Genomic DNA, 22,292 nt, shown 5'->3' with positions numbered 1-22,292 from the left:
GTTTAAGGCTACCGTAAATAAATAATTAAATGTGTTAGCCTAAAACAATGGGAAATCCCATAGGGAAATATTCGCGGTCGAATATAAAAAGTAGTTTCCACTGCCACCAGCCAAAACTCGATCAGGGGGGACGGAGACGTGCCCCCTCGACTAACAGACCCTGGGGCAATCGAATTGCCCCAGCCAGTACGTCCACAATATGATGGTTTGTACTGGTTCTGTTCAGGATTCAAGACTAGCAAAGTCTTTGGTGACTTTACATGCCCTGGGAGACAGTAGTCAGTCCCAGGGTATGGAGTCTATGTTGGGGAGTCCCTAGGACACCCCTGGGTCACGGCACAGAGGGTGCTGGGTGACCCACATCACAAAAATACATGAGGCCCTATGGAGTAAAAGACCCCATAGCCCATTCAACACAAGGTTTAACCAAGAAAACACACTTCAACATGTCCAAGAGTGAGGGTAAAAGAGTCTCACTCTTGGCAGGAGAAAAAAATTAAACCCCAGAAATCCAGCAAAGCTGCTGGGGGACTCACTAGGTAGGGAAATTCAGCCTAACCAGAGAATTCTCCCTAACACTCGCCCCCCCCAGACTAAGGGACAGGAGGATTTAATCCACTCCTGGATGAACCTCATACCTCTAGTCGATGATATACATCCTAGAGAGTCCATCAGCATTTTGATGGTGACACCTTGACCTATGTTCAATGGAGAACTCAAAGGTTTTCTTTTGCAAGCTAACGGACCTACAGACCCTTTGAGGAACATCAGTCTTTTTGTTATAGGGGATCTGGTTGACCAGTCCCTCAGAAGTTGGTACAACTTCTGAACCTATGTTAGGCTTTTTGAAGGGGTCCTTATAAAGGATTCCCTTAGATCTAGAGGGGCCTCCAAGGTTCCTCACCACCTCTCTTGTGGGAGCAGGTTGGGTCTTAGGCCTCTTGGTTGGAGGGGTTGGGGTTAGGCAATGTACCTGCTTCCCCTTCCTCTTAGATCTACCCTTACCTATTTTAGGAGTTCCCCCCCTAATATTAGGATTTGAGTTGGGGTCTTCAGTAGAAGGTCCAACAGTCTGAAGGTTTTTGGCCTTAGACTTTTCTTTTCTGGTTTTCCACCAGCACTGAGAATTACCAGTTCTCTCGGGTCCAGATAGGGGCCTAGTTGGTCTATCCACCTCTTCCTCAGAAGCAGGGGGAGTCAGAGACTCTGAGACTAGGGGAACATTGATGGAGCTTGGTTGGGGCGCCCATGTTCCTAGCATACTATCCTGAAATGTGCCTGGGTTAGAGGTCAACTTACTAACACCAGGGCTTGTAGTGGGGTTCTCAGTAGAGGGTCCCACAGGCTTAGAAGGGTCCTTCAAGGTAGCCTGTCTAGCCAATTTGGTTAAGTTCTGCTTCTCCATACTGGGAGGCCTGGGGGTATGTGACACTACTCCTAGAGTTCTTAGGTCATTCCCCAACAGGACCTTCCCAGGTACCTCAGTCTGAACACTGACAGGGATCCTCACTGTCATGTTGTTACACTGAATGAGGGCTGGTAGAATAGGAACCATTTGGACAGGGCCTCCAGACATTTTAGTGGGACCTTTGGGTGCTTTGGCCACATCCTCAGGTTGAAAGAAGCTTTCATCCACTACTGTTCTGCTGGCCCCAGTGTCTCTCCTGGCAGGAGTATCCTGGCCATTGACAAGAACACTGTCCACATAATACACCTTAGAGTTAACAGGTAGGGAGTTATACACAACCCTATTCTGGGGACTAACCAGACCCATAGGCTCTAAGTTTACAGTTGCTTGAAGACCCAAGGGTTCTTCAGCAAAGAGTTCAAAGTGGGCACTAGCCATCTGTACTTCATCCTCAGGAGTGAAGGCTAAGGAGACTGTGCTGATCCCTGCAGGTTTACCCTTGCACTTGGGATCTCCTTTGATATGGTCAGTACCCTGACAGACATAGCATTGTCCAAATGCTCTCTGGAAGGGTGGCTTGTTCTGACCTCCTTCTGGCTTGTGGCCAGAAGGTACAGTAGCCTGACTAGGTTTCCCATGGGGCTTACCCTGGTTATTTTGTGGTTTGGGGCCCTCTTTGGGATAGGAATTATTAGAATTCTCTTTGGAGTCTTTTTTAGGCTGTTTCTCCCCATCCTTCTTCTGAGTTACCCCAGAATCCTTGTGAGTGGCCCTGTTGGCAACCCACAAGTCAGCAGCCTTAGCTAGTTTCCGGGAATCTAATTCCCTGGAATCAGCCAAGTGTTGTCTGAGCTCAGGAGAGCAGGCATCATAAATAGTCTCCAACATAAACAAATTCTTCATACCTTCATAAGTGTTCACCTTGTAACCCTTAATCCATCCCTCTAAGTTTTTCAAACATTCACTCACCCAGGTAGCCCAAGGGGTACCATCATGCTTTTTGAGGCTCCTAAACCTCTTAAGATACTGGGAAGGGGTCTTCCCAAACCTAGCTATCAAAGCTAGTTTCACACATTCATAGTCCTTCCTATCCTCCTCCCCCATCTCCATTACCACATCAGTTGCAACAGGGGGAAGCCTAGAGAACAACCAGGTGAGTAAGTCATTTCCTGTGATGTTCTGGAGCCCATGATTATATTCAAACAGAGACAACCAATCCAACACATCCAACTTAGGCTCATACATACCAACCAATTCTTTAGGCATCCGGGGTCTTTTAGGACTGGAACTTCTAGAGGAGCCAGAGAGAGAAACATTCTCAACAGATAATTTCTTCATTTCTAAGTCATACTTGAGCTCCATTTCCCTTAGCCTTAGTTCTTTGTCAGTTTGAGCATTAAGTTTCTTATACTCCAATTCTAGCTTCATTTTCTCCAGTTCAAAGTACTGAGGACTAAATGTGGGACCTGGTAAAGGTCCAGTAGGCACAGCAGGTAGAGCAGGCAGAGGCCTAGGGGGGACAGTTACAACAGCCTCACCCTCCTCTTCTGACTCTTCCTCAGAAACATCAACATTTTGCTCCATGTTAACTTCAATACTGTCATCTACAGTTGCTGGAGTGGTAGGCTCCTCTGAACCATCACCCAGACTTTGGTTAGCTAACAATCTTTCAATCAGCTCCATTTTCTTGCCCTTAGTCAGGAGATCCTTATGTTTACAGAGCATTCTTAAACAATCAGCAGTTTTGGCTGCAAGGGACTCTTGACTATAGCTTTCTATAACTGACATGTTAGAGGTTTTACTTTTTCAGTGCTAAGCTTTGTGTTTAGTTGCACTAAGGTATCTAAAGCACAATAAAATGTATACTCAATACAAATCCCACCGCTGTACACCAGTGTTAGGCAGAAACCTGTGCAGTTCCCTTGGGGAACACTGCAAAAGATTTAAGACTACAGGTAGAGCAGTAAACCCCTTTGGTAGCAGTCTGTACCACCCAGATTTACCTGGTAGCTGTGGCTGAGCAGTCAGACTTCTCTCAAGAAGAGTTAGGCAGTATGTAAAGTATACACAATATGTACCAAAACACAATAGCACAAGCAAACACTGACCAGAGCTTGGTTTCAAAAGTATATAGTTATTTATTTAAAATACACATAAGTTAAAAACACTCTAGCAAAAATATAGTAAAAGCACTTCAACACAGTTATACTGAAAGTAAATTCAATCCTTTCTCCTATCTAGACAACTCTAGGTTAACACCACTTAATTAAAACAGAGGTGAGTGCTTAACGTTAGATGACACTCTAGTAGTTTCCAAGAAAGGGAGAGAAAAAGCAGAAATAGGTTAGACACACCACTCTAAGGTCCAGAACACTTGCAATAGGCTTAAAGAAGAATAAAGTCACAGGTGAGCAAAAGTCACTAGGCAGGGCCCACTCTTAGAGTAGCCGGAGCGAAAATGTGCCCAAGATCACACTGTTAGTTAGAGATTCAAAGTCTTGCAAAGAGTCAAAAAGAGTTTAGAGTGGCTCAGAAAGTTTAGCCAAAGTGTCCCAGGCACTCCCAGGTTCGAAAGCCGGGGACTAAATCTACCCCGTACAGTCGGTAGCAAGGGAAGCCAGGCGGAACACAGTACCTTAAGCGGAAAGGATCCTCCAGCGGGGGCAGTTGTTCCAGGCAGCGACAGCAAGGCTCGACGTCGGTCAGGGGAGAAGAATATCTCGCTGAAGAGCAGAAGAGAAAGGTCGTAGCACTGCCCGGGAAGAAACCAGCCGCGGAGTCCTCCGGTTAAAGGGTTGGTACCGACTTTCGCGGTATGGGGGTAAAGTGTGGTATTCCGGATGCCGGGGTGCTTGGCACAGGCAAGGCGGCCACGAGATACCTCAAAAGGACGGAAAGAAGGCGAAAACTGGTTGTCCCCACCAGTCAAGGGAAGGAGCCACTCCGTTAAGAGTTCTCCTCGGTCGTCGGGAAAAAGTGGTGAGACGGTTCAGCAGGGCTCCACCGGGTGGTGTCGTCGAAGCAGGTCGGCTCAGCTCTTCCCTCGTCGGATTCTTGGTCCTGTGGCGACTTCTGAAGTCCCAGTCCCCAAAGCCCTGCTTTTATGCAGCAAACCCCCATTCACCCAGCCTAGCTGTCACTCAAACATGCTAAGTGGTGAGCCGGGCGGCTCACCACTTGGGCCAATCAGGACGGAGTGCGACTTGAGTTACCAAGGTAACTCAGTCCAGGGTGCCTAAATCCCCCTCCACCCCTCCTAAGTACCCCAGACAGAGTGGCACCACTTTGGAGGGCTTCTGGGGAGAAGCCCGCCAAAAGTGGAACAAAGGGCTCCACTTTGGGTCAGAGTTACAGAGGCGAACACCAACGCCATTTTAGAATCAAGTTTTGGCAAAAAGTCCCAACCGGAGTTATAAAAATAAATATATAAACCGGCGGTATGTTTAAGGCTACCGTAAATAAATAATTAAATGTGTTAGCCTAAAACAATGGGAAATCCCATAGGGAAATATTCGCGGTCGAATATAAAAAGTAGTTTCCACTGCCACCAGCCAAAACTCGATCAGGGGGGACGGAGACGTGCCCCCTCGACTAACAGACCCTGGGGCAATCGAATTGCCCCAGCCAGTACGTCCACAATATGATGGTTTGTACTGGTTCTGTTCAGGATTCAAGACTAGCAAAGTCTTTGGTGACTTTACATGCCCTGGGAGACAGTAGTCAGTCCCAGGGTATGGAGTCTATGTTGGGGAGTCCCTAGGACACCCCTGGGTCACGGCACAGAGGGTGCTGGGTGACCCACATCACAAAAATACATGAGGCCCTATGGAGTAAAAGACCCCATAGCCCATTCAACACAAGGTTTAACCAAGAAAACACACTTCAACATGTCCAAGAGTGAGGGTAAAAGAGTCTCACTCTTGGCAGGAGAAAAAAATTAAACCCCAGAAATCCAGCAAAGCTGCTGGGGGACTCACTAGGTAGGGAAATTCAGCCTAACCAGAGAATTCTCCCTAACAGTGAGCTATGCAAATACCAAGTAACATAACATAGCATATTCAATAACCCTGACCAGAGGGAGTGAGCTATGCAAATACCAAGTAACATAACATATTCAATAACCCTGACCAGAGGGACTGATATATGCAAATACCAAGTAACATAAAATAGCATATTCAATAACCCTGACCAGAGGGAGTGAGCTATGCAAATACCAAGTAACATAACATACCATATTCAATAACCCTGACCAGAGGGAGTGAGCTATGCAAATACCAAGTAATATAACATAGCATATTCAATAACCCTGACCAGAGGGAGTGAGCTATGCAAATACCAAGTAACATAAAATAGCATATTCAATATCCCTGACCAGAGGCAATGAGCTATGCAAATACCAAGTAACATAACATAGCATATTCAATAACCCTGACCAGAGGGAGTGAGCTATGCAAATACCAAGTAACATAACATAGCATATTCAATAACCCTGACCAGAGGCAGTGAGTTATGCAAATACCAAGTAACATAACATAGCATATTCAATAACCCTGACCAGAGGGAGTGAGCTATGCAAATACCAAGTAACATAACATAGCATATTCAATATCCCTGACCAGAGGCAGTGAGCTATGCAAATACCAAGTAACATAGAATAGCATATTCAATAACCTTGACCAGAGGGAGTGAGCTATGCAAATACCAAGTAACATAACATAACATATTCAATAACCCTGACCAGAGGGAGTGAGCTATGCAAATACCAAGTAACATAACATAGCATATTCAATAACCCTGACCAGAGGGAGTGATATATGCAAATACCAAGTAACATAAAATAGCATATTCAATAACCCTGACCAGAGGGAGTGAGCTATGCAAATACCAAGTAACATAACATAGCATATTCAATATCCCTGACCAGAGGCAGTGAGCTGTGCAAATACCAAGTAACATAAAATAGCATATTCAATAACCCTGATCAAAGGGAGTGAGCTGTGCAAATATCAAGTAACATAACATAGCATATTCAATAACACTGACCAAAGTGAGTGAGTTATGCAAATACTAAGTAACATAACATGGCATATTCAATAACACTGACCAAAGTGAGTGAGTTATGCAAATACTAAGTAACATAACATAGCATATTCAATAACACTGACCAAAGTGAGTGAGTTATGCAAATACTAAGTAACATAACATAGCATATTCAATAACACTGACCAAAGGGAGTGAGCTAGGCAAATACCAAGTAACCTAACACAGCATGTTCAATAACACGGACCAAAGGGAGTGACCTATGCAAATAACAAGTTACATAACATAGCATATTCAATAACCCTGACCAGAGGGAGTGAGCTATGCAAATATCAAGTAACATAACACAGCATATTCAATAACACTGAGCAAAGGGAGTGAGTTATGCAAATACCAAGTAACATAACATAGCATATGCAATAACACTGGCCAAAGGGAGTGAGCTATGCAAATACCAAGTAACATAACATAGCATATTCAATAACCCTGACCAGAGGGAGTGAGCTATGCAAATACCAAGTAACATAACATAGCATATTCAATAACCCTGACCAGAGGGAGTGAGCTATGCAAATACCAAGTAACATAACATAGCATATTCAATAACCCTGACCAGAGGGAGTGAGCTATGCAAATACCAAGTAACATAACATAGCATATTCAATAACCCTGACCAGAGGGAGTGATATATGCAAATACCAAGTAACATAACATAGCATATTCAATAACCCTGACCAGAGGGAGTGAGCTATGCAAATACCAAGTAACATGAAATAGCATATCCAATATCCCTGACCAGAGGCAATGAGCTATGCAAATACCAAGTAACATAACATACCATATTCAATAACCCTGACCAGAGGGAGTGAACTATGCAAATACCAAGTAACATAACATAGCATATTCAATAACCCTGACCAGAGGGAGTGAGCTATGCAAATACCAAGTAACATAACATAGCATATTCAATAACCCTGACCAGAGGGAGTGAGCTATGCAAATACCAAGTAACATAAAATAGCATATTCAATATCCCTGACAGAGGCAATGAGCTATGCAAATACCAAGTAACATAACATAGCATATTCAATAACCCTGACCAGAGGCAATGAGTTATGCAAATACCAAGTAACATAACATAGCATATTCAATAACCCTGACCAGAGGGAGTGAGCTATGCAAATACCAAGTAACACAACATAGGATATTCAATAACCCTGACCAGAGGGAGTGATATATGCAAATACCAAGTAACATAAAATAGCATATTCAATATCCCTGACTAGAGGCAATGAGCTATGCAAATACCAAGTAACATAACATAGCATATTCAATAACCCTGACCAGAGGGAGTGAGCTATGCAAATACCAAGTAACATAACATAGCATATTCAATAACCCTGACCAGAGGGAGTGAGCTATGCAAATACCATAACATAGCATATTCAATATCCCTGACCAGAGGGAGTGAGCTATGCAAATACCAAGTAACATAACATAGCATATTCAATAACCCTGACCAGAGGGAGTGAGCTATGCAAATACCAAGTAACATAACATAGCATATTCAATAACCCTGACCAGAGGGAGTGAGCTATGCAAATACCAAGTAACATAACATAGCATATTCAATAACCCTGACCAGAGGGAGTGAGCTATGCAAATACCAAGTAACATAACATAGCATATTCAATAACCCTGACCAGAGGGAGTGAGCTATGCAAATACCAAGTAACATAAAATAGCATATCCAATATCCCTGACCAGAGTGAGTGAGCTATGCAAATACCAAGTAACATAACATACCATATTCAATAACCCTGACCAAAGGGGGTGAGCTATGCAAATACCAAGTAACATAACATAGCATATGCAATAACACTGGCCAAAGGGGGGGAGCTGTGTGGTGCAGCTCTGTTTGTTATGCTGGCAGCCCATTTGATTTCTGTGTATTAAAACCCATAATCACAAACAGGAATGGTCTGAATAGAATAAACCATGTTTTATTTTATTATTTTTTTTATTTAAAAGGGGACTGTAAACATGTAATTAAATAAAGGTCAATGGATCCAAGATTACAAACAGAAACAACACTGGAGACAGGAAAAGGCCAGTGTATTATTTTGATTAGTGCATCACTGTTAATATTGCATCTTCCGTTGTGTTCACTAGTGAAAAGCAGAACGAGTTTCGGTGAAAAATCAAACTATGGCAAAATGTCTCGTCATGAGGTCTAAAGGGACGTTACGCACGCGTTACTGTGACCCGCTCAGCAGGAGCCAATGTCTTCCCAGATCTAGAAAGCCTGGTCAAGGGAGGAGAGTTTCCGCTCTGAAGACAAGGTGGGGAGAGTTTAAGTTCCGCGTTGTTGGGATTTCCCGCAGCCTGCTCCAGAAGGGCGAGCCTACACAGGAGTGGGGGAGGGGGGCCTCCCCCAGAGGCCTCCGAGGACTCCCCGAGCACTGCACCGCCAAGCCGTGCCGCGGCACTTCGCATGGGGTCTACGTCCTCGACACGAATCTTATACACGAACGCTCGATTTATTCTTAAACAGTTCATTCGATGTTTGGTCCTAAAACATGTTTACATTGGGTGAGCAGAGTCAGCACTATGTAATCTGGCGATCCTAGGCATAGAACGTGCACTATGCAATCTGGCGATCCTAGGCATAGAACGTGCACGATGTAATCTGGCGAGCCTAGGCATAGACCGTGCACTATGTAATCTGGCGATCCTATGCATAGAATGTGCACGATGCAATCTGGCGATCCTAGGCATAGAACGGCGATCCTAGGCATAGAACGTGCACTGTGCAATCTGGCGATCCTAGGCATAGAACGTGCACTATGTAATCTGGCGATCCTAGGCATAGAACGTGCACTATGCAATCTGGCGATCCTAGGCATAGAACGTGCACTATGCAATCTGGCGATCCTAGGCATAGAACGTGCACGATGTAATCTGGCGAGCCTAGGCATAGACCGTGCACTATGTAATCTGGCGATCCTATGCATAGAATGTGCACGATGCAATCTGGCGATCCTAGGCATAGAACGGCGATCCTAGGCATAGAACGTGCACTGTGCAATCTGGCGATCCTAGGCATAGAACGTGCACTATGTAATCTGGCGATCCTAGGCATAGAACGTGCACTATGTAATCTGACGATCCTAGGCATAGAATGTGCACGATGTAATCTGGCGATCCTAGGCATAGAACGGCGATCCTAGGCATAGAACGTGCACTATGTAATTTGGCGATCCTAGGCATAGAACGTGCACTATGTAATCTGACGATCCTAGGCATAGAATGTGCACGATGTAATCTGGCGATCCTAGGCATAGAACGGCGATCCTAGGCATAGAACGCGCACTATGTAATTTGGCGATCCTAGGCATAGAATGTGCACGATGTAATCTGGCGATCCTAGGCATAGAACGGCGATCCTAGGCATAGAACGTGCACTATGTAATCTGGCGATCCTAGGCATAGAATGTGCACGATGCAATCTGGCGATCCTATGCATAGAATGTGCACGATGTAATCTGGCGATCCTAGGCATAGAACGGCGATCCTAGGCATAGAATGTGCACGATGTAATCTGGCGATCCTAGGCATAGAACGTGCCCGGAGTTTGGAGCACTCTACAGCCTACTCAGTGGTCATCACAATAACTATTGAGTCCATCTGAGTCCCTCGCTGGAATCTAGCACCTGCCAGGCCGTTGCAGAGGAATAAGGCAGTGAACAAATGCATGTGACTGTAGCAAAAACAACCCAGGGGACACATAGCATCCAAAGCAGCATTTCAGAGAATTCAGACAGACACATGAACAACTCCTGGAACAAAACCAAACAGACCATCCCGAGGCAACATCTCAGGGCCAGTTTCACAGGACAACACCTGAGGGACCACCTCAGAAGACACCGCCCAGGGCACCACCTCTAAGGACAACACCTGAGGGACCACCTCAGAAGATACCGGCCGAGGGACCACCTCTAAGGACAACACCTTAGGAACTACTTTTCCTCGCTAAGGACAACACCTGAGGGACAACCTCAGAAGATACCACCTGAGGTACCACCTCTAAGGAAAACACCTGAGGGACCACCTCAGAAGATGCCACCTGAGGGACCACCTCTAAGGACAACACCCGAGGAACCACCTCTAAGGACCACACTAGAGGGACTACCTCAGAAGTTACAGCCTGAGGGACCACCTCTAAGGACAACACCTGAGGGACCACCACAGAAGACACCACCCAGGGCACCACCTCTAAGGACAACACCTGAGGGACCACCTCAGAAGATACCGCCCGAGGGACCACCTCTAAGGACAACACCTGAGGGACCACCTCAGAAGATGCCGCCCGAGGGACCACCTCTAAGGACAACACCTTAGGAACCACTTTCCCTTGCTAAGGACAACCCCTGAGGGACAACCTCAGAAGATACCACCTGAGGTACCACCTCTAAGGACAACACCTGAGGGACCACTTTCCCTTGCTAAGGACAACACCTGAGGGACAACCTCAGAAGATACCACCTGAGGGACCACCTCTAAGGACAACACCTGAGGAACCACTTTCCCTCGCTAAGGACAACACCTGAGGGACAACCTCAGAAGATACCACCTGAGGGACCACCTCTAAGGACCACACCAGAGGGACTACCTCAGAAGTTACAGCCTGAGGGACCACCTCTAAGGACCACACCAGAGGGACCACCTCAGAAGATACTGCCTGAGGGACCACCTCTAAGGACAACACCCGAGGGTCCCCCTCAGAAGACACCACCCGAGGGACCACTTATAAGTACAACACTTGAGAGACAACCTCACAAGATACCACCGGAGGGACCACCTCTAAGGACAACACATTAGGAACCACCTTCCCTCACTAAGGACAGCACCTGAGGGACAACCTCAGAAGATACCACCTGAGGTACCACCTCTAAGGACAACACCTGAGGGACCACCTCAGAAGATGCCGCCTGAGGGACCACCTCTAAGGACAACACCTGAGGGACCACCTCTAAGGACCACACTAGAGGGACTACCTCAGAAGTTACAGCCTGAGGGACCACCTCTAAGGACAACACCTGAGGGACCACCACAGAAGACACCACCCAGGGCACCACCTCTAAGGACAACACCTAAGGGACCACCTCAGAAGATACCGCCCGATTGACCACCTCTAAGGACAACACCTGAGGGACCACCTCAGAAGATGCCGCCCGAGGGACCACCTCTAAGGACAACACCTTAGGAACCACTTTCCCTTGCTAAGGACAACCCCTGAGGGACAACCTCAGAAGATACCACCTGAGGGACCACCTCTAAGGACAACACCTGAGGGACCACTTTCCCTTGCCAAGGACAACACCTGAGGGACAACCTCAGAAGATACCACCTGAGGGACCACCTCTAAGGACAACACCTGATAACCATTTTCCCTCGCTAAGGACAACACCTGAGGGACAACCTCAGAAGATACCACCTGAGGGACCACCTCTAAGGACCACACCAGAGGGACTACCTCAGAAGTTACAGCCTGAGGGACCACCTCTAAGGACCACACCAGAGGGACCACCTCAGAAGATACCACCTGAGGGACCACCTCTAAGGACAACACCCGAGGGTCCCCCTCAGAAGACACCACCCGAGGGACCACTTATAAGTACAACACTTGAGAGACAACCTCACAAGATACCACCGGAGGGACCACCTCTAAGGACAACACATTAGGAACCACCTTCCCTCACTAAGGACAACACCTGAGGGACAACCTCTAAGGACAACACCTGAGAGTACCCCTCTAAGGACAACCCCCGAGGGACCACCTTTAATGAGAACACCTGAGGGACCACCTCAGAAGATACCATCTGATGATCTACCTCTAAGGACAACACCTGAGGGACAACCTCAGAAGATACTACCTCAGGGACCACCTCTAAAGACAACACCTGAGGGACCACCTCTAGTAACAACACCTGAGAGTACCCCCTTAAGGACAACACCTGAGGGACCACCTTTAAGGACAACACCTGAGAGTACCCCTCTAAGGAGAACACCTGAGGGACCACCTTTAATGAGTACACCTGAGGGACAAACTCAGAAGATACAACCTGAGGGATCACCTCAGAAGATACCATCTGATGATCTACCTCTAAGGACAACACCTGAGGGACAACCTCAGACGATACTACCTCAGGGACCACCTCTAAAGACAACACCTGCAGGACGTCCATTAACATTGGGTCATTTATTTGGGGTCCAACATTATTGCTTAGTTAATACATCCAGTGTTTGTTATCTTATGTTATGTTACTTGGCATTTATATAGCGCTCTATATATCACTGATATGACCTCAAAGCGCTGGTAGGTTGAACACCCTCGGGAACCGTAGTTGTGGTTAGTAGAGAGAGATAGAGTCGTAGGGTGCGTGGGTGCACCAGATAAGTGTGCAGCAAATGTAATTGCTGGATGGTAGCTGCATCCTAGCGTTAGGTGTGGTACTCAAGATATCAGTTGGATTGTGCAGTCTGGCGTGTGCACACCCAGAGTTGGCTCTGGCTGCGTTCGGGGTGCATATGTGAGCGACTAGGCCGGAATGTGCTCGGCTAGCTGCGTTTTATTAGGGTGATGAAGTGTTCATGGGGTCGTATTCGTATGTGAACAGCTAGGCCGAATTAATCAGGGGTATAGCTTTGTTCTAGTTGAATGATGGTGTAGAGTCTCGCGCTTTGAAACACTTGTGTATAGGCGCGTTATAAATGCCACATCATATCATATAGTAGAGAGTGAGCGTAGTGGTGTGATATGATGGTTATCTTCAAAGCGCCCGAGACCAGGCACGTGAACAGGACGGCAGGGAACATTATCAGGAATTGCCCACTAAATATAGTATCTAAGCACAGGCTAAGAAGGCGTTGGGTCATTTTCCACTCGGAGAAAAACGTATAATACCGTATACTTAAAGAATACCATGAGATGAAATCCCAACACCTGGAAATGTTCATTAAGATGCACCCCACAACAGGAAAACAAACTAGTTTCGCACACACACACACACCAGTATACAATCACGCATCCAACAAGCACTGCAGAGAGCATCACACCATGTGTAGATCCCAGAGGAAACAGTGGAAACAACACACAATCCTCAACATTTTAGCTGTGGCTGCCACACAAATGAGTAAGGACTTAGGAGTTCACGCATTTGAAGAATGAAAACTGTGGACCTCTCACACAAGAATCCTCATAGGACAGCACACGTAGAGAGGGCCTCCTCAGCAGACATGGCACGCCTGAGGAACTGCCTCAGAGAAGACATTAAGGAGGAAGCCCGTCCATGAATGCCCTTTTAATACCTGAGGAAGTGTCAAAGGACACTTTACAAGTGAAGTACACCCCGAGGAGATCAGACATGAGAACGCCTTCAGAGAACACCCCAACTTAAGAAGCACGTCAGCAGATACTGCACATGAAAAAAAGGACTCTGTTCACCATCACACATCCGAAAAAGCACACACGGGGAAATAAACCCCCATGAGGGTCCCTCTCAATCCGCAAACGCCCGAATAGCCCCCCTAAACAGACACATAATAACTGCATGTCCGCCCAAGGCAAAAACACTTGCGGGGCACATAGAAACTAACACTTGATGTGTCCCGGAAAATACATCACAGAAAAGTACCTCAGAGTGCAAACAAATGAAGAAGCAACAAAGGACAGAATACACCAGAAGAACCTTCCAGAGGACAATGCACTCGAGAAGATCTCCTCAGAAGAGAAGACACTGCAGACCTGGAGGACCGCACACACTAGAAGACCTCTTCAGAAGACATCACACACCAAAAGCCCCTATAGGACACCACACATCAGACAAACTCCTCAGAAGACAACAGACAGCTGAAGCCACAGAAGGTAATCACATTTCTTTAGAGCTCCTCAGAAGACAGCACACACCTGAAGCCCCAGAAGGTCATCACATATCTAGAGAGTTCCTTAGAAGATAGCGCACACCTGAAGCCACAGAAGATCATCACATATCTGGAGAGCTCTTCAGAAGACAGCACACACCTGAAGACTCAGAAGGTCATCATATATCTAGAGAGCTCCTCAAAAGACAGCACACACCTGAAGACCCAGAAGGTCATCACATATCTAGAGAGCTCCTCAAAAGACAGCACACACCTGAAGACCCAGAAGGTCATCACATATCTAGAGAGCTCCTCAAAAGACAGCACACACCTGAAGACCCAGAAGGTCATCACATATCTAGAGAGCTCCTCAAAAGACAGCACACACCTGAAGCCCCAGAAGGTCATCCCATATCTAGAGAGCTCCTCAGAAGACAGCACACACCTAAAGCCCCAGGAGGTCATCACATATCTAGAGAGCTCCTTAGAAGAAAGCGCACACCTGAAGCACCAGAATGTCATCACATATCTGGAGAGCTCCTTAGAAGACAGCACACACCTCAAGACCCAGAAGGCCATAACGCATCTGGAGAGCTTACCTGAGGACAAGACTAAAGGCAATGCATTTCTCAACCCCCATCACCGAGGACCACACCATCCTCAGCAAAGCCAAGGCGGACACCACGGAGCAGACAACCCCCCTGGAAGACCGCACACACTAAGAGCTCTCCACCTTCGCATATCGGAGGAATCCTTCAGGGGTATTACCCACCTGCCTGAAGCCCTCCTGCCACCGTCGACCGGCCGACCCCCCCACCCCCCAGAGGCACAGAATCCACTGTATAAGTCAAAGGACCTCAAGCACCTAGACCTGCACACCTATGGCGTGCAGATGAAATGTGTCCTTAGTCATCAGTGCCCCCCACCCCCAAATACCTAATGAACGTCTGACACTTTTTTGTGTAATTGTTTGATGTGGGGTTTATTGTTTGGGTTGGGTCCTGTCTTCTGGTGATGCAGGGCCATTTTAAGGGGCAGGCGAAGAGGGTACGAATGGATTCTGGGCGCAAACACGCTGGAAAACATCACTAGCTGGGCGAGAAGGGACGAATCTCTCACGTTTGGAGAAGCAACTAAACCAGGCATGAGAAGGCTGGAGGCCGGCTTCGCCCTCGCGCGACCCCTCTTTACGCAGCTGGGCCGGCCTCTTCTTTTGCAAAGTAAGGGGTACGCCGTCTCTCCTGGCTCTGGACGCGGCCCAGGGCTCCACATCACAGAGCCCAGTGTTTGCAAAATCTGCCGGCCGCACCAGATTTCATTCCCCAAATCACATGAGCCAGCACCGCCTGCAGCTGCGAAAATAGGGGATGAGGCAACAGCAGAAAAATGCATGCAAGAAGGCAAAATGCAAGGACCAGGGGGAAGATGAAAACCCCGCAGAAGACCCCGCCCCTCCCTCGGGCGGCGTCGGAGCAGCAGCGGGAGCTTGTGAAACTTCAAAGGAAAAATGACCAGTGGGTCAGGAATTTACCAGACGCTGCAACTGGCTAGTACATCAATTACAACGGCGACCAGAACATGGAAACTGCACAGTAGGCGCTGTCATTAAGAAAGTGGCCCGAGGGGCCAGAAAAACAGCCCACTAGAGCCAGTCACCATTCAGAGACTGTGGAATTACGCCAGTGCCCAGAGCGCCTAAAAGCACACCACTGGAGCCCGGCCCTATTCAGAGCATGTGCAATTACACCAGTGCCCAGAGCGCCTAAAAGCACACCACTGCAGCCTGGCGCTATTCAGAGCATGTGGAATTACACCACTGCCCAGAGCGACTACAAGCACACCACTGGAGCCCGGCCCTATTCAGAGCATGTGCAATTACACCAGTGCCCAGAGCGCCTAAAAGCACACCACTGCAGCCCGGCGCTATTCAGAGCATGTGCAATTACACCAGTGCCCAGAGCGCCTAAAAGCACACCACTGGAGCCCGGCCCTATTCAGAGCATGTGCAATTACACCAGTGCCCAGAGCGCCTAAAAGCACACCACTGCAGCCCGGCGCTATTCAGAGCATGTGCAATTACACCAGTGCCCAGAGCGCCTAAAAGCACACCACTGGAGCCCGGCCCTATTCAGAGCATGTGCAATTACACCAGTGCCCAGAGCGCCTAAAAGCACACCACTGCAGCCCGGCGCTATTCAGAGCATGTGCAATTACACCAGTGCCCAGAGCGCCTAAAAGCACACCACTGGAGCCCGGCCCTATTCAGAGCATGTGCAATTACACCAGTGCCCAGAGCGCCTAAAAGCACACCACTGGAGCCAGGCGCTATTGGATCGCTGCCCGGAACGCCCGAAAATGCACCACTGGAGCCCGAAACTGCACAGGCAGTTTGGAAACAGAGCACTGGATCCTGGCACTGACCACAACCCAGAATCAGACTGGCCTATAGTGCAACGGGTCAATCCTGACGTGCAGGGCCAGCATGCTAGCGTGGGCCAGTTATGTTGCCAAACTGGGCCAGTTTGACGAGTTACTCCAGTGCGCATCTAGCGGCTTTGAGTTGCTACTGCACATTTTCTTTAAAAAACACAACTTGCTACACATTTTAGTAAACAGTGTCTCTAGGCAGGTACTCAAAACATCTGTCACAAGAGGAATGAGTTGCCATGTGTGACCGTGGCCATATTTCCCTCGATGCCCCAGCCATCTGTATACCACAGTCCGATCCAAGACCCCACCTGCAATGACCACGACATGTGTAGAGACCCATAGTCAGTCACTAGCCACTGGGGCGAATAGTCAGTCACTAACCATGGGGGGGGCGAATAGTCCGTCACTAGCCAGGGGCTCTAAACATGAAGGGCAGAAGCAGAAACAAGCCACACATTTTGGAGTCACCGGCAGAGCTTGGCAAGTCTTCTGCTCTGTAGTTGGCAAAAGGCTTTGCTGAACAACAGCCCCCATCAAAGTCTACTAATGACCGGACATCCTGAAAACTAACCATTGAGACAGCCACTGACACCAGGTGCCAATAAGTAGCCAGGGCCTGAAAAGTGATCTTGAAAGATGACCAGCAGAGCCTGAGACTGACCTCGGATGATGTAAACTAATTATCAGTGCCTGCCACCAAACCGAGAAGCGGAAAAGACCTCACCAGAGACTGCCTCTGAGCCCTGATCCTGCCACTGACCCCAGATCCTGCCACTGACCCAGAGCCTGCCACTGACCCCACAGAGAGCCTGAACTGCCAGCATGAGAGCGTGCACTGAACACGAGGCCTGCAAAACGAGCAGCAGAGTCCGCCTCTGACCCCAGAGCCTGCCACTGACCCCACAAAGAGCCTGAACTGCCAGCATGAGAGCGTGCACTGAACACGGGGCCTGCAAAATGAGAAGCAGAGCCCACCACTGACCACAGACCCTGACACTGACCACAGAGTCTTCATAGTTACCATCCCAACCTGGATGCAATTGACATCATAGCTCACCGCTGGCTATAGAGTCTGAAACAGGACCATTGTCAATGACAGTACAGTATGGAGAATAACCCCACGAACGTTTCACGGTCCCCGGACCCCGAAATGCCCTAATTACAGCTTATCTCCGACTATGGAGCCTCCTCCATGGCCATTACAGCCACTACTGCCCCCAAGAGACACTAAAATGACCACCAATGGCTGCCACTAAACCGAGTGCCTGCACATTACAGTCCCTGTAACCCCTACTCCCACCCCCCTCCCTGAAACTGATCTCGGGGCATGACATGGTATCATTAAATCAGAGAATTTGAAGAGTTAGCATCAGAACCTCCCTGCTTCTGCCCACAGGGCCCGAAAAGTGACAGGCCTGCATCTGTAGTCACAACACAGAGCGAGCAGGGCCAGCAGCGCGTAAACACTAGAAGCAGAGCACTGAGCCCACAGCTCGCCCTCCACCACACAGACACAGCCCACAGAGCGGCCACTAGAGTCTGCCCCGGGCCACAGGACCAGGACCGCTGTCATCCGCTCCTGCTACAGACCTGGGAAGGTGACCACCAGAGGCGGTCAGTTACCCGAGCCTCATACCTGCCAGCGGGGAGCCCGTGGTACCTACCGGGGGAGCATGGGCACGACTCGAGGTCCAGCCGCTCCGTCTTGATGATGGTCAGAGTGGGTTTAATGTCCAGCGCTGCCTTCATGGCGACCCCCTTCGCGATGGGGATGCAGTCCTTCTGCAGAGCCTGTCCGGGGACGGAGGCTCCCCCGCAGAGGTCCCCCTGTGCGCCGAGAGTGGGGTCCTGGGGCGTCTGCTTGGGGCCGAGGGGTAGTCCGCTGGTAGTGCCGGGCGTGCTGTAGGCGCTATACCTCTCCCTGGATGCCAGCTGTCCTGCCGGGACTCGTGTGCTACCTCCTCGGCTCCTCGTCAGGGCGTTTCTCGGCTCCACGGCCGCAGCGTGAGGCTGAGGAGGGCAGCGGCAGGGGCTTGGCCAAGTCTGTGACAGCCCCTGGGGGCGGGCTACCCGGAGACGGCGCACGCCTACTCCAGAAGGGGGAGGGGGGAGGAGAAGAGATGAGCCGTCAGAAGAGCTCTGGGATGCAGCTCCACCTGAGACTGTCTCGTCGAACAAAGACAATCGGCGAGGGGAGGGGGTCTGCTCCACCTAGGAGCTCAGAGAGGGCATGCGCCTGCTCACAGAGGAGCTCGGAGGTGTGGGGGGGACATCCGACTGCCCCAGAGGAGCTCAGAGGGGGCACCTGCCCGCCCCCAGAGGAACTCAGAGAGGGCATGCGCCTGCTCACAGAGGAGCTCATGGGGGGGGGGGGGGCATCAGCTGCCCAGAGAGGAGCTCAGAGGGGGTATCAGCCTGCCTCCAGAGAAGCTTAGAGGGGGCATCACCTGCCCAGAGAGGAGCTCAGGAGAGGCACGCGCCTGATCACAGAGGAGCTCAGAGGGGGCACCTGCCCGCCCCCAGAGGAGCTCAGAGGGGTCATCCGCCTGCCCACAGAGGAGAGGAGCTCAGAGAGGGCATCCAGCAGCCCACAGAGGAGCTCAAGTGGGCGAGGGGGCGGGGGGGTATCTGCCTGCCCCCAGAAGAGCTCAGAGGGGGCATGCGCCTGCCCACAGAGGTGCTCAAGGGGGTGTGGGGGTCACCCGCCTGGCCACAGAGGAGTTCAGAGGTAGCCTCTGCCCGCCCCCAAAGTCGCTCAGAGGGGGCATCCGCCTGCCCACAGAGGAGAGGAGCTCAGAGAGGGCATCCAGCAGCCCACAGAGGAGCTCAAGTGGGCGAGGGGGCGGGGGGGGTATCTGCCTGCCCCCAGAAGAGCTCAGAGGGGGCATGCGCCTGCCCACAGAGGTGCTCAAGGGGGTGTGGGGGTCACCCGCCTGGCCACAGAGGAGTTCAGAGGTAGCCTCTGCCCGCCCCCAAAGTCGCTCAGAGGGGGCATCCGCCTGCCCACAGAGGAGAGGAGCTCAGAGAGGGCATCCACCTGACCACAGAGGAGTACATGGGGGGGGATCAGCTGCCCAGAGAGGAGCTCAGAGGGGGCATCAGCCTGCCCACAGAGGAGCTCAGAGGGGCATCAGAATGCCTCCAGAGAAGCTCAGAGGGGGCATCACCTGGTCAGAGAGGCGCTCAGAGGGGGCACCTACCCACCCCCAGAAGAACTCAGAGAGGGCATCCACCTGCCCACAGGGGAGTTCAAGGGGGTGAGGGGGGCATCTGCCTGCCCCCAGAGGAGCTCAGAGGGGGCAACAGCCTGCCTCCTGGGGAGCTCTGGGGGGCATCTGCCTGCCCACAGAGGAGCTCAGAGGGGGCATCAGAATGCCTCCAGAGGAGCTCAGAGGGGGCATCAGCCTGCCTCCAGAGGAGCTCAGAGGGGGCATCCGCCTGCCCACAGAGGATTTCAGGGGAGGCGTTATGTCGGAGTAAGAGCAATCGAAGAGAAGGAGTCCTGCAGGCAGCCCTTTAGGAAAGGAACAGTGCTTTACCCAGGGGGAGCTCAGCCGCTGTTATCCTGCCTAGAAAAGAGTAGGGGTTCTATGCTACCCATGGGGGGCTCAAGGCCGGGGGGGGGGGGGCATCAGCCCCGGTGGGGCCTCGTTGGAGGGAGCTCTGTCCAGAAACAGAGAAGCTCGTGGGGAGAAGATCTGCACACTTAAGCTCAGATGATGGAGGTGTGTAGAGAAGTCTAGTGAGGCGCGTAAAATGGAGGTCGTCCTACCCCAAAGCAAACATCTAGGCCATCCTGTTCTCATACTTTAGTCCTGCTAAGGACAAAGTATAGGGCGCTGGAAAGAAATTAGAGGCAACTTAGAACTCTGGCGTTAATTACCAAAAGGGCCTTGAAAGCATATGACATGGCCATCTTCATAGCAAGTGAGATGTTCTGCTCAAGAAGAGTGAGTTACTGAATGACCGTCCCAGAGAACTCTCCTCACTCATTGCTAATGGTATCCACCCCAGGAGCGCTAACTTCTCTATCGAACCTTCATCTAACCAAGCGAATGCCTATCCAATGTTTTTCTTTAACACAATTAAAGGTATTTGTGAAAAGATTGCTCAAAACAGGCAGATGATTCTGAACGGAAATGCTAGTTTTGCCTGATCGCGAGCTCCATGGCATGGCCACCAGTATCCTGGGCATCCGTTTGATCTTATATTAGACTCCGAGGACTCTGATGCCACTAATGGTCTGCCATTCGGGCTGCCAGCATGTCCAGCACAGCGACTGGCAGTGGAGATGTCCCCTCTCCTCACTCTGTTAGTTAATGCATCCCTTTCACAAGGCGTAGTAGTGCCCTTTAAGCTGAAAAAGTCCACTATAACGCACTGTTGGAAACCCCCAATCTGGATTCAAATGACCCACAGAGCTTTCGCCCGGTGGCAGGACTCCCGTGCCCAGGCACAATCCTGGAGAAGGGTATCAAAGTTCCGGATCATGTAGAAAAGGTTGCCTGTCTAGATGCCTGCGAATCTGCGTTTCGGCCAGTATTCGGGAAACAGCAGTCTGGGTTGAGCTTCTTCAGGTGTCAGAGGCGGTGAGATATTAGATCTGTCTTTGGCATTTGATACTGTGGACCACAGCATTACCCTAAGACGCCCGAGGAAGGGTGGGAAGGTCTCAGCCCATGCTATTAAACGGTTTGATTCCGTTCTTTCCGAGCGCTGGCAGTAGGTGAAGTTGGGGGGATTGCTGTCTGACCCTCTTCCCCAGGGCTGTGGTGTACCCCAGGAATCGCCTCCTCCACCTCTGCTGTTTAACTTGCATATGAAGCCTTTAATGGAGATCCTGAGGAATCATGAAGTGGGTTTCCAAACCTATGCCGAGGCTACCCAGATTTTTCTGAAGTTGTGTAACTTTAGGGGTTCGTTCCTTAAAGTCAGACGATGCTTAGAAGATGTCGGAAATTGGATGGCACTGAATTGGTTGCAACTCAACCCCAGTAAAACGGAGGTGGCCTTGTTTGGACCCAAACATCTTCTGTTAGATAATGAGAAGAGCACAGCATTTCCTTGACACATGGGGTCCAGTTTGAACTTTGCATCGAAAATGTAATATTTAGGCTGCATCAGGCAGGCCAAAATGCGATGCGAGAAGCAAGTTGGAGTTTAAACTCCAATCAGTCCTTTACTCCCTGCGTTTACTAGGGCTTGCCCTAGCATATGTCCCATCTGAAGATCACAATAACCTGGTGGGGGCTTTGGTCAACTCCCAGCTGGACCACGAGAATGTCCTGGTAGCCGGGAGCCCTTGCAAACACTTGAACCGGCTCCAAAAAGCACAAAGTGTCGGGGTGAGGCGGATTTATAAAGTCTTTAAATCCTCCCACAGCTCTGCCCTGCACCGCCCTCTCCACTGGCTGTCAGTGAAAGATAGAATCATGTTCAAAATCCTGCACCGCTGTAAAAATGGAAAAGATACCAACCACCCAGAACGTTA

The 22,292-nt window shown here is 49.7% G+C and overlaps 1 protein-coding gene across 3 annotated transcripts in view; it reads right to left on the bottom strand.

The window, feature by feature from the left end:
- ETS1 (ETS proto-oncogene 1, transcription factor) overlaps positions 1-22,292 on the bottom strand; it is a 303,023-nt gene that overhangs the window by 129,492 nt on the left and 151,239 nt on the right. Inside the window, exon 1 of one of the 3 annotated variants that reach the window (XM_069614183.1) lies at positions 18,466-18,872. The exons of the other annotated variants lie outside the window; for them this stretch is intronic. Within the exon in view, the coding sequence (XP_069470284.1) occupies positions 18,466-18,550 (85 nt within the window). The 5' untranslated portion in view covers positions 18,551-18,872. Of the gene's footprint in view, positions 1-18,465; positions 18,873-22,292 lie in introns of those variants that run through there. 3 annotated transcript variants of the gene reach the window in all.

Source organism: Ambystoma mexicanum, chromosome 9 (assembly GCF_040938575.1).
Source record: "Ambystoma mexicanum isolate Mex_15411 chromosome 9, UKY_AmexF1_1, whole genome shotgun sequence".
NCBI lineage: Eukaryota > Metazoa > Chordata > Amphibia > Caudata > Ambystomatidae > Ambystoma > Ambystoma mexicanum.
Note: the sequence above shows the minus strand (reverse complement) of the source record. Positions and strands in the feature narration are given on the sequence as shown.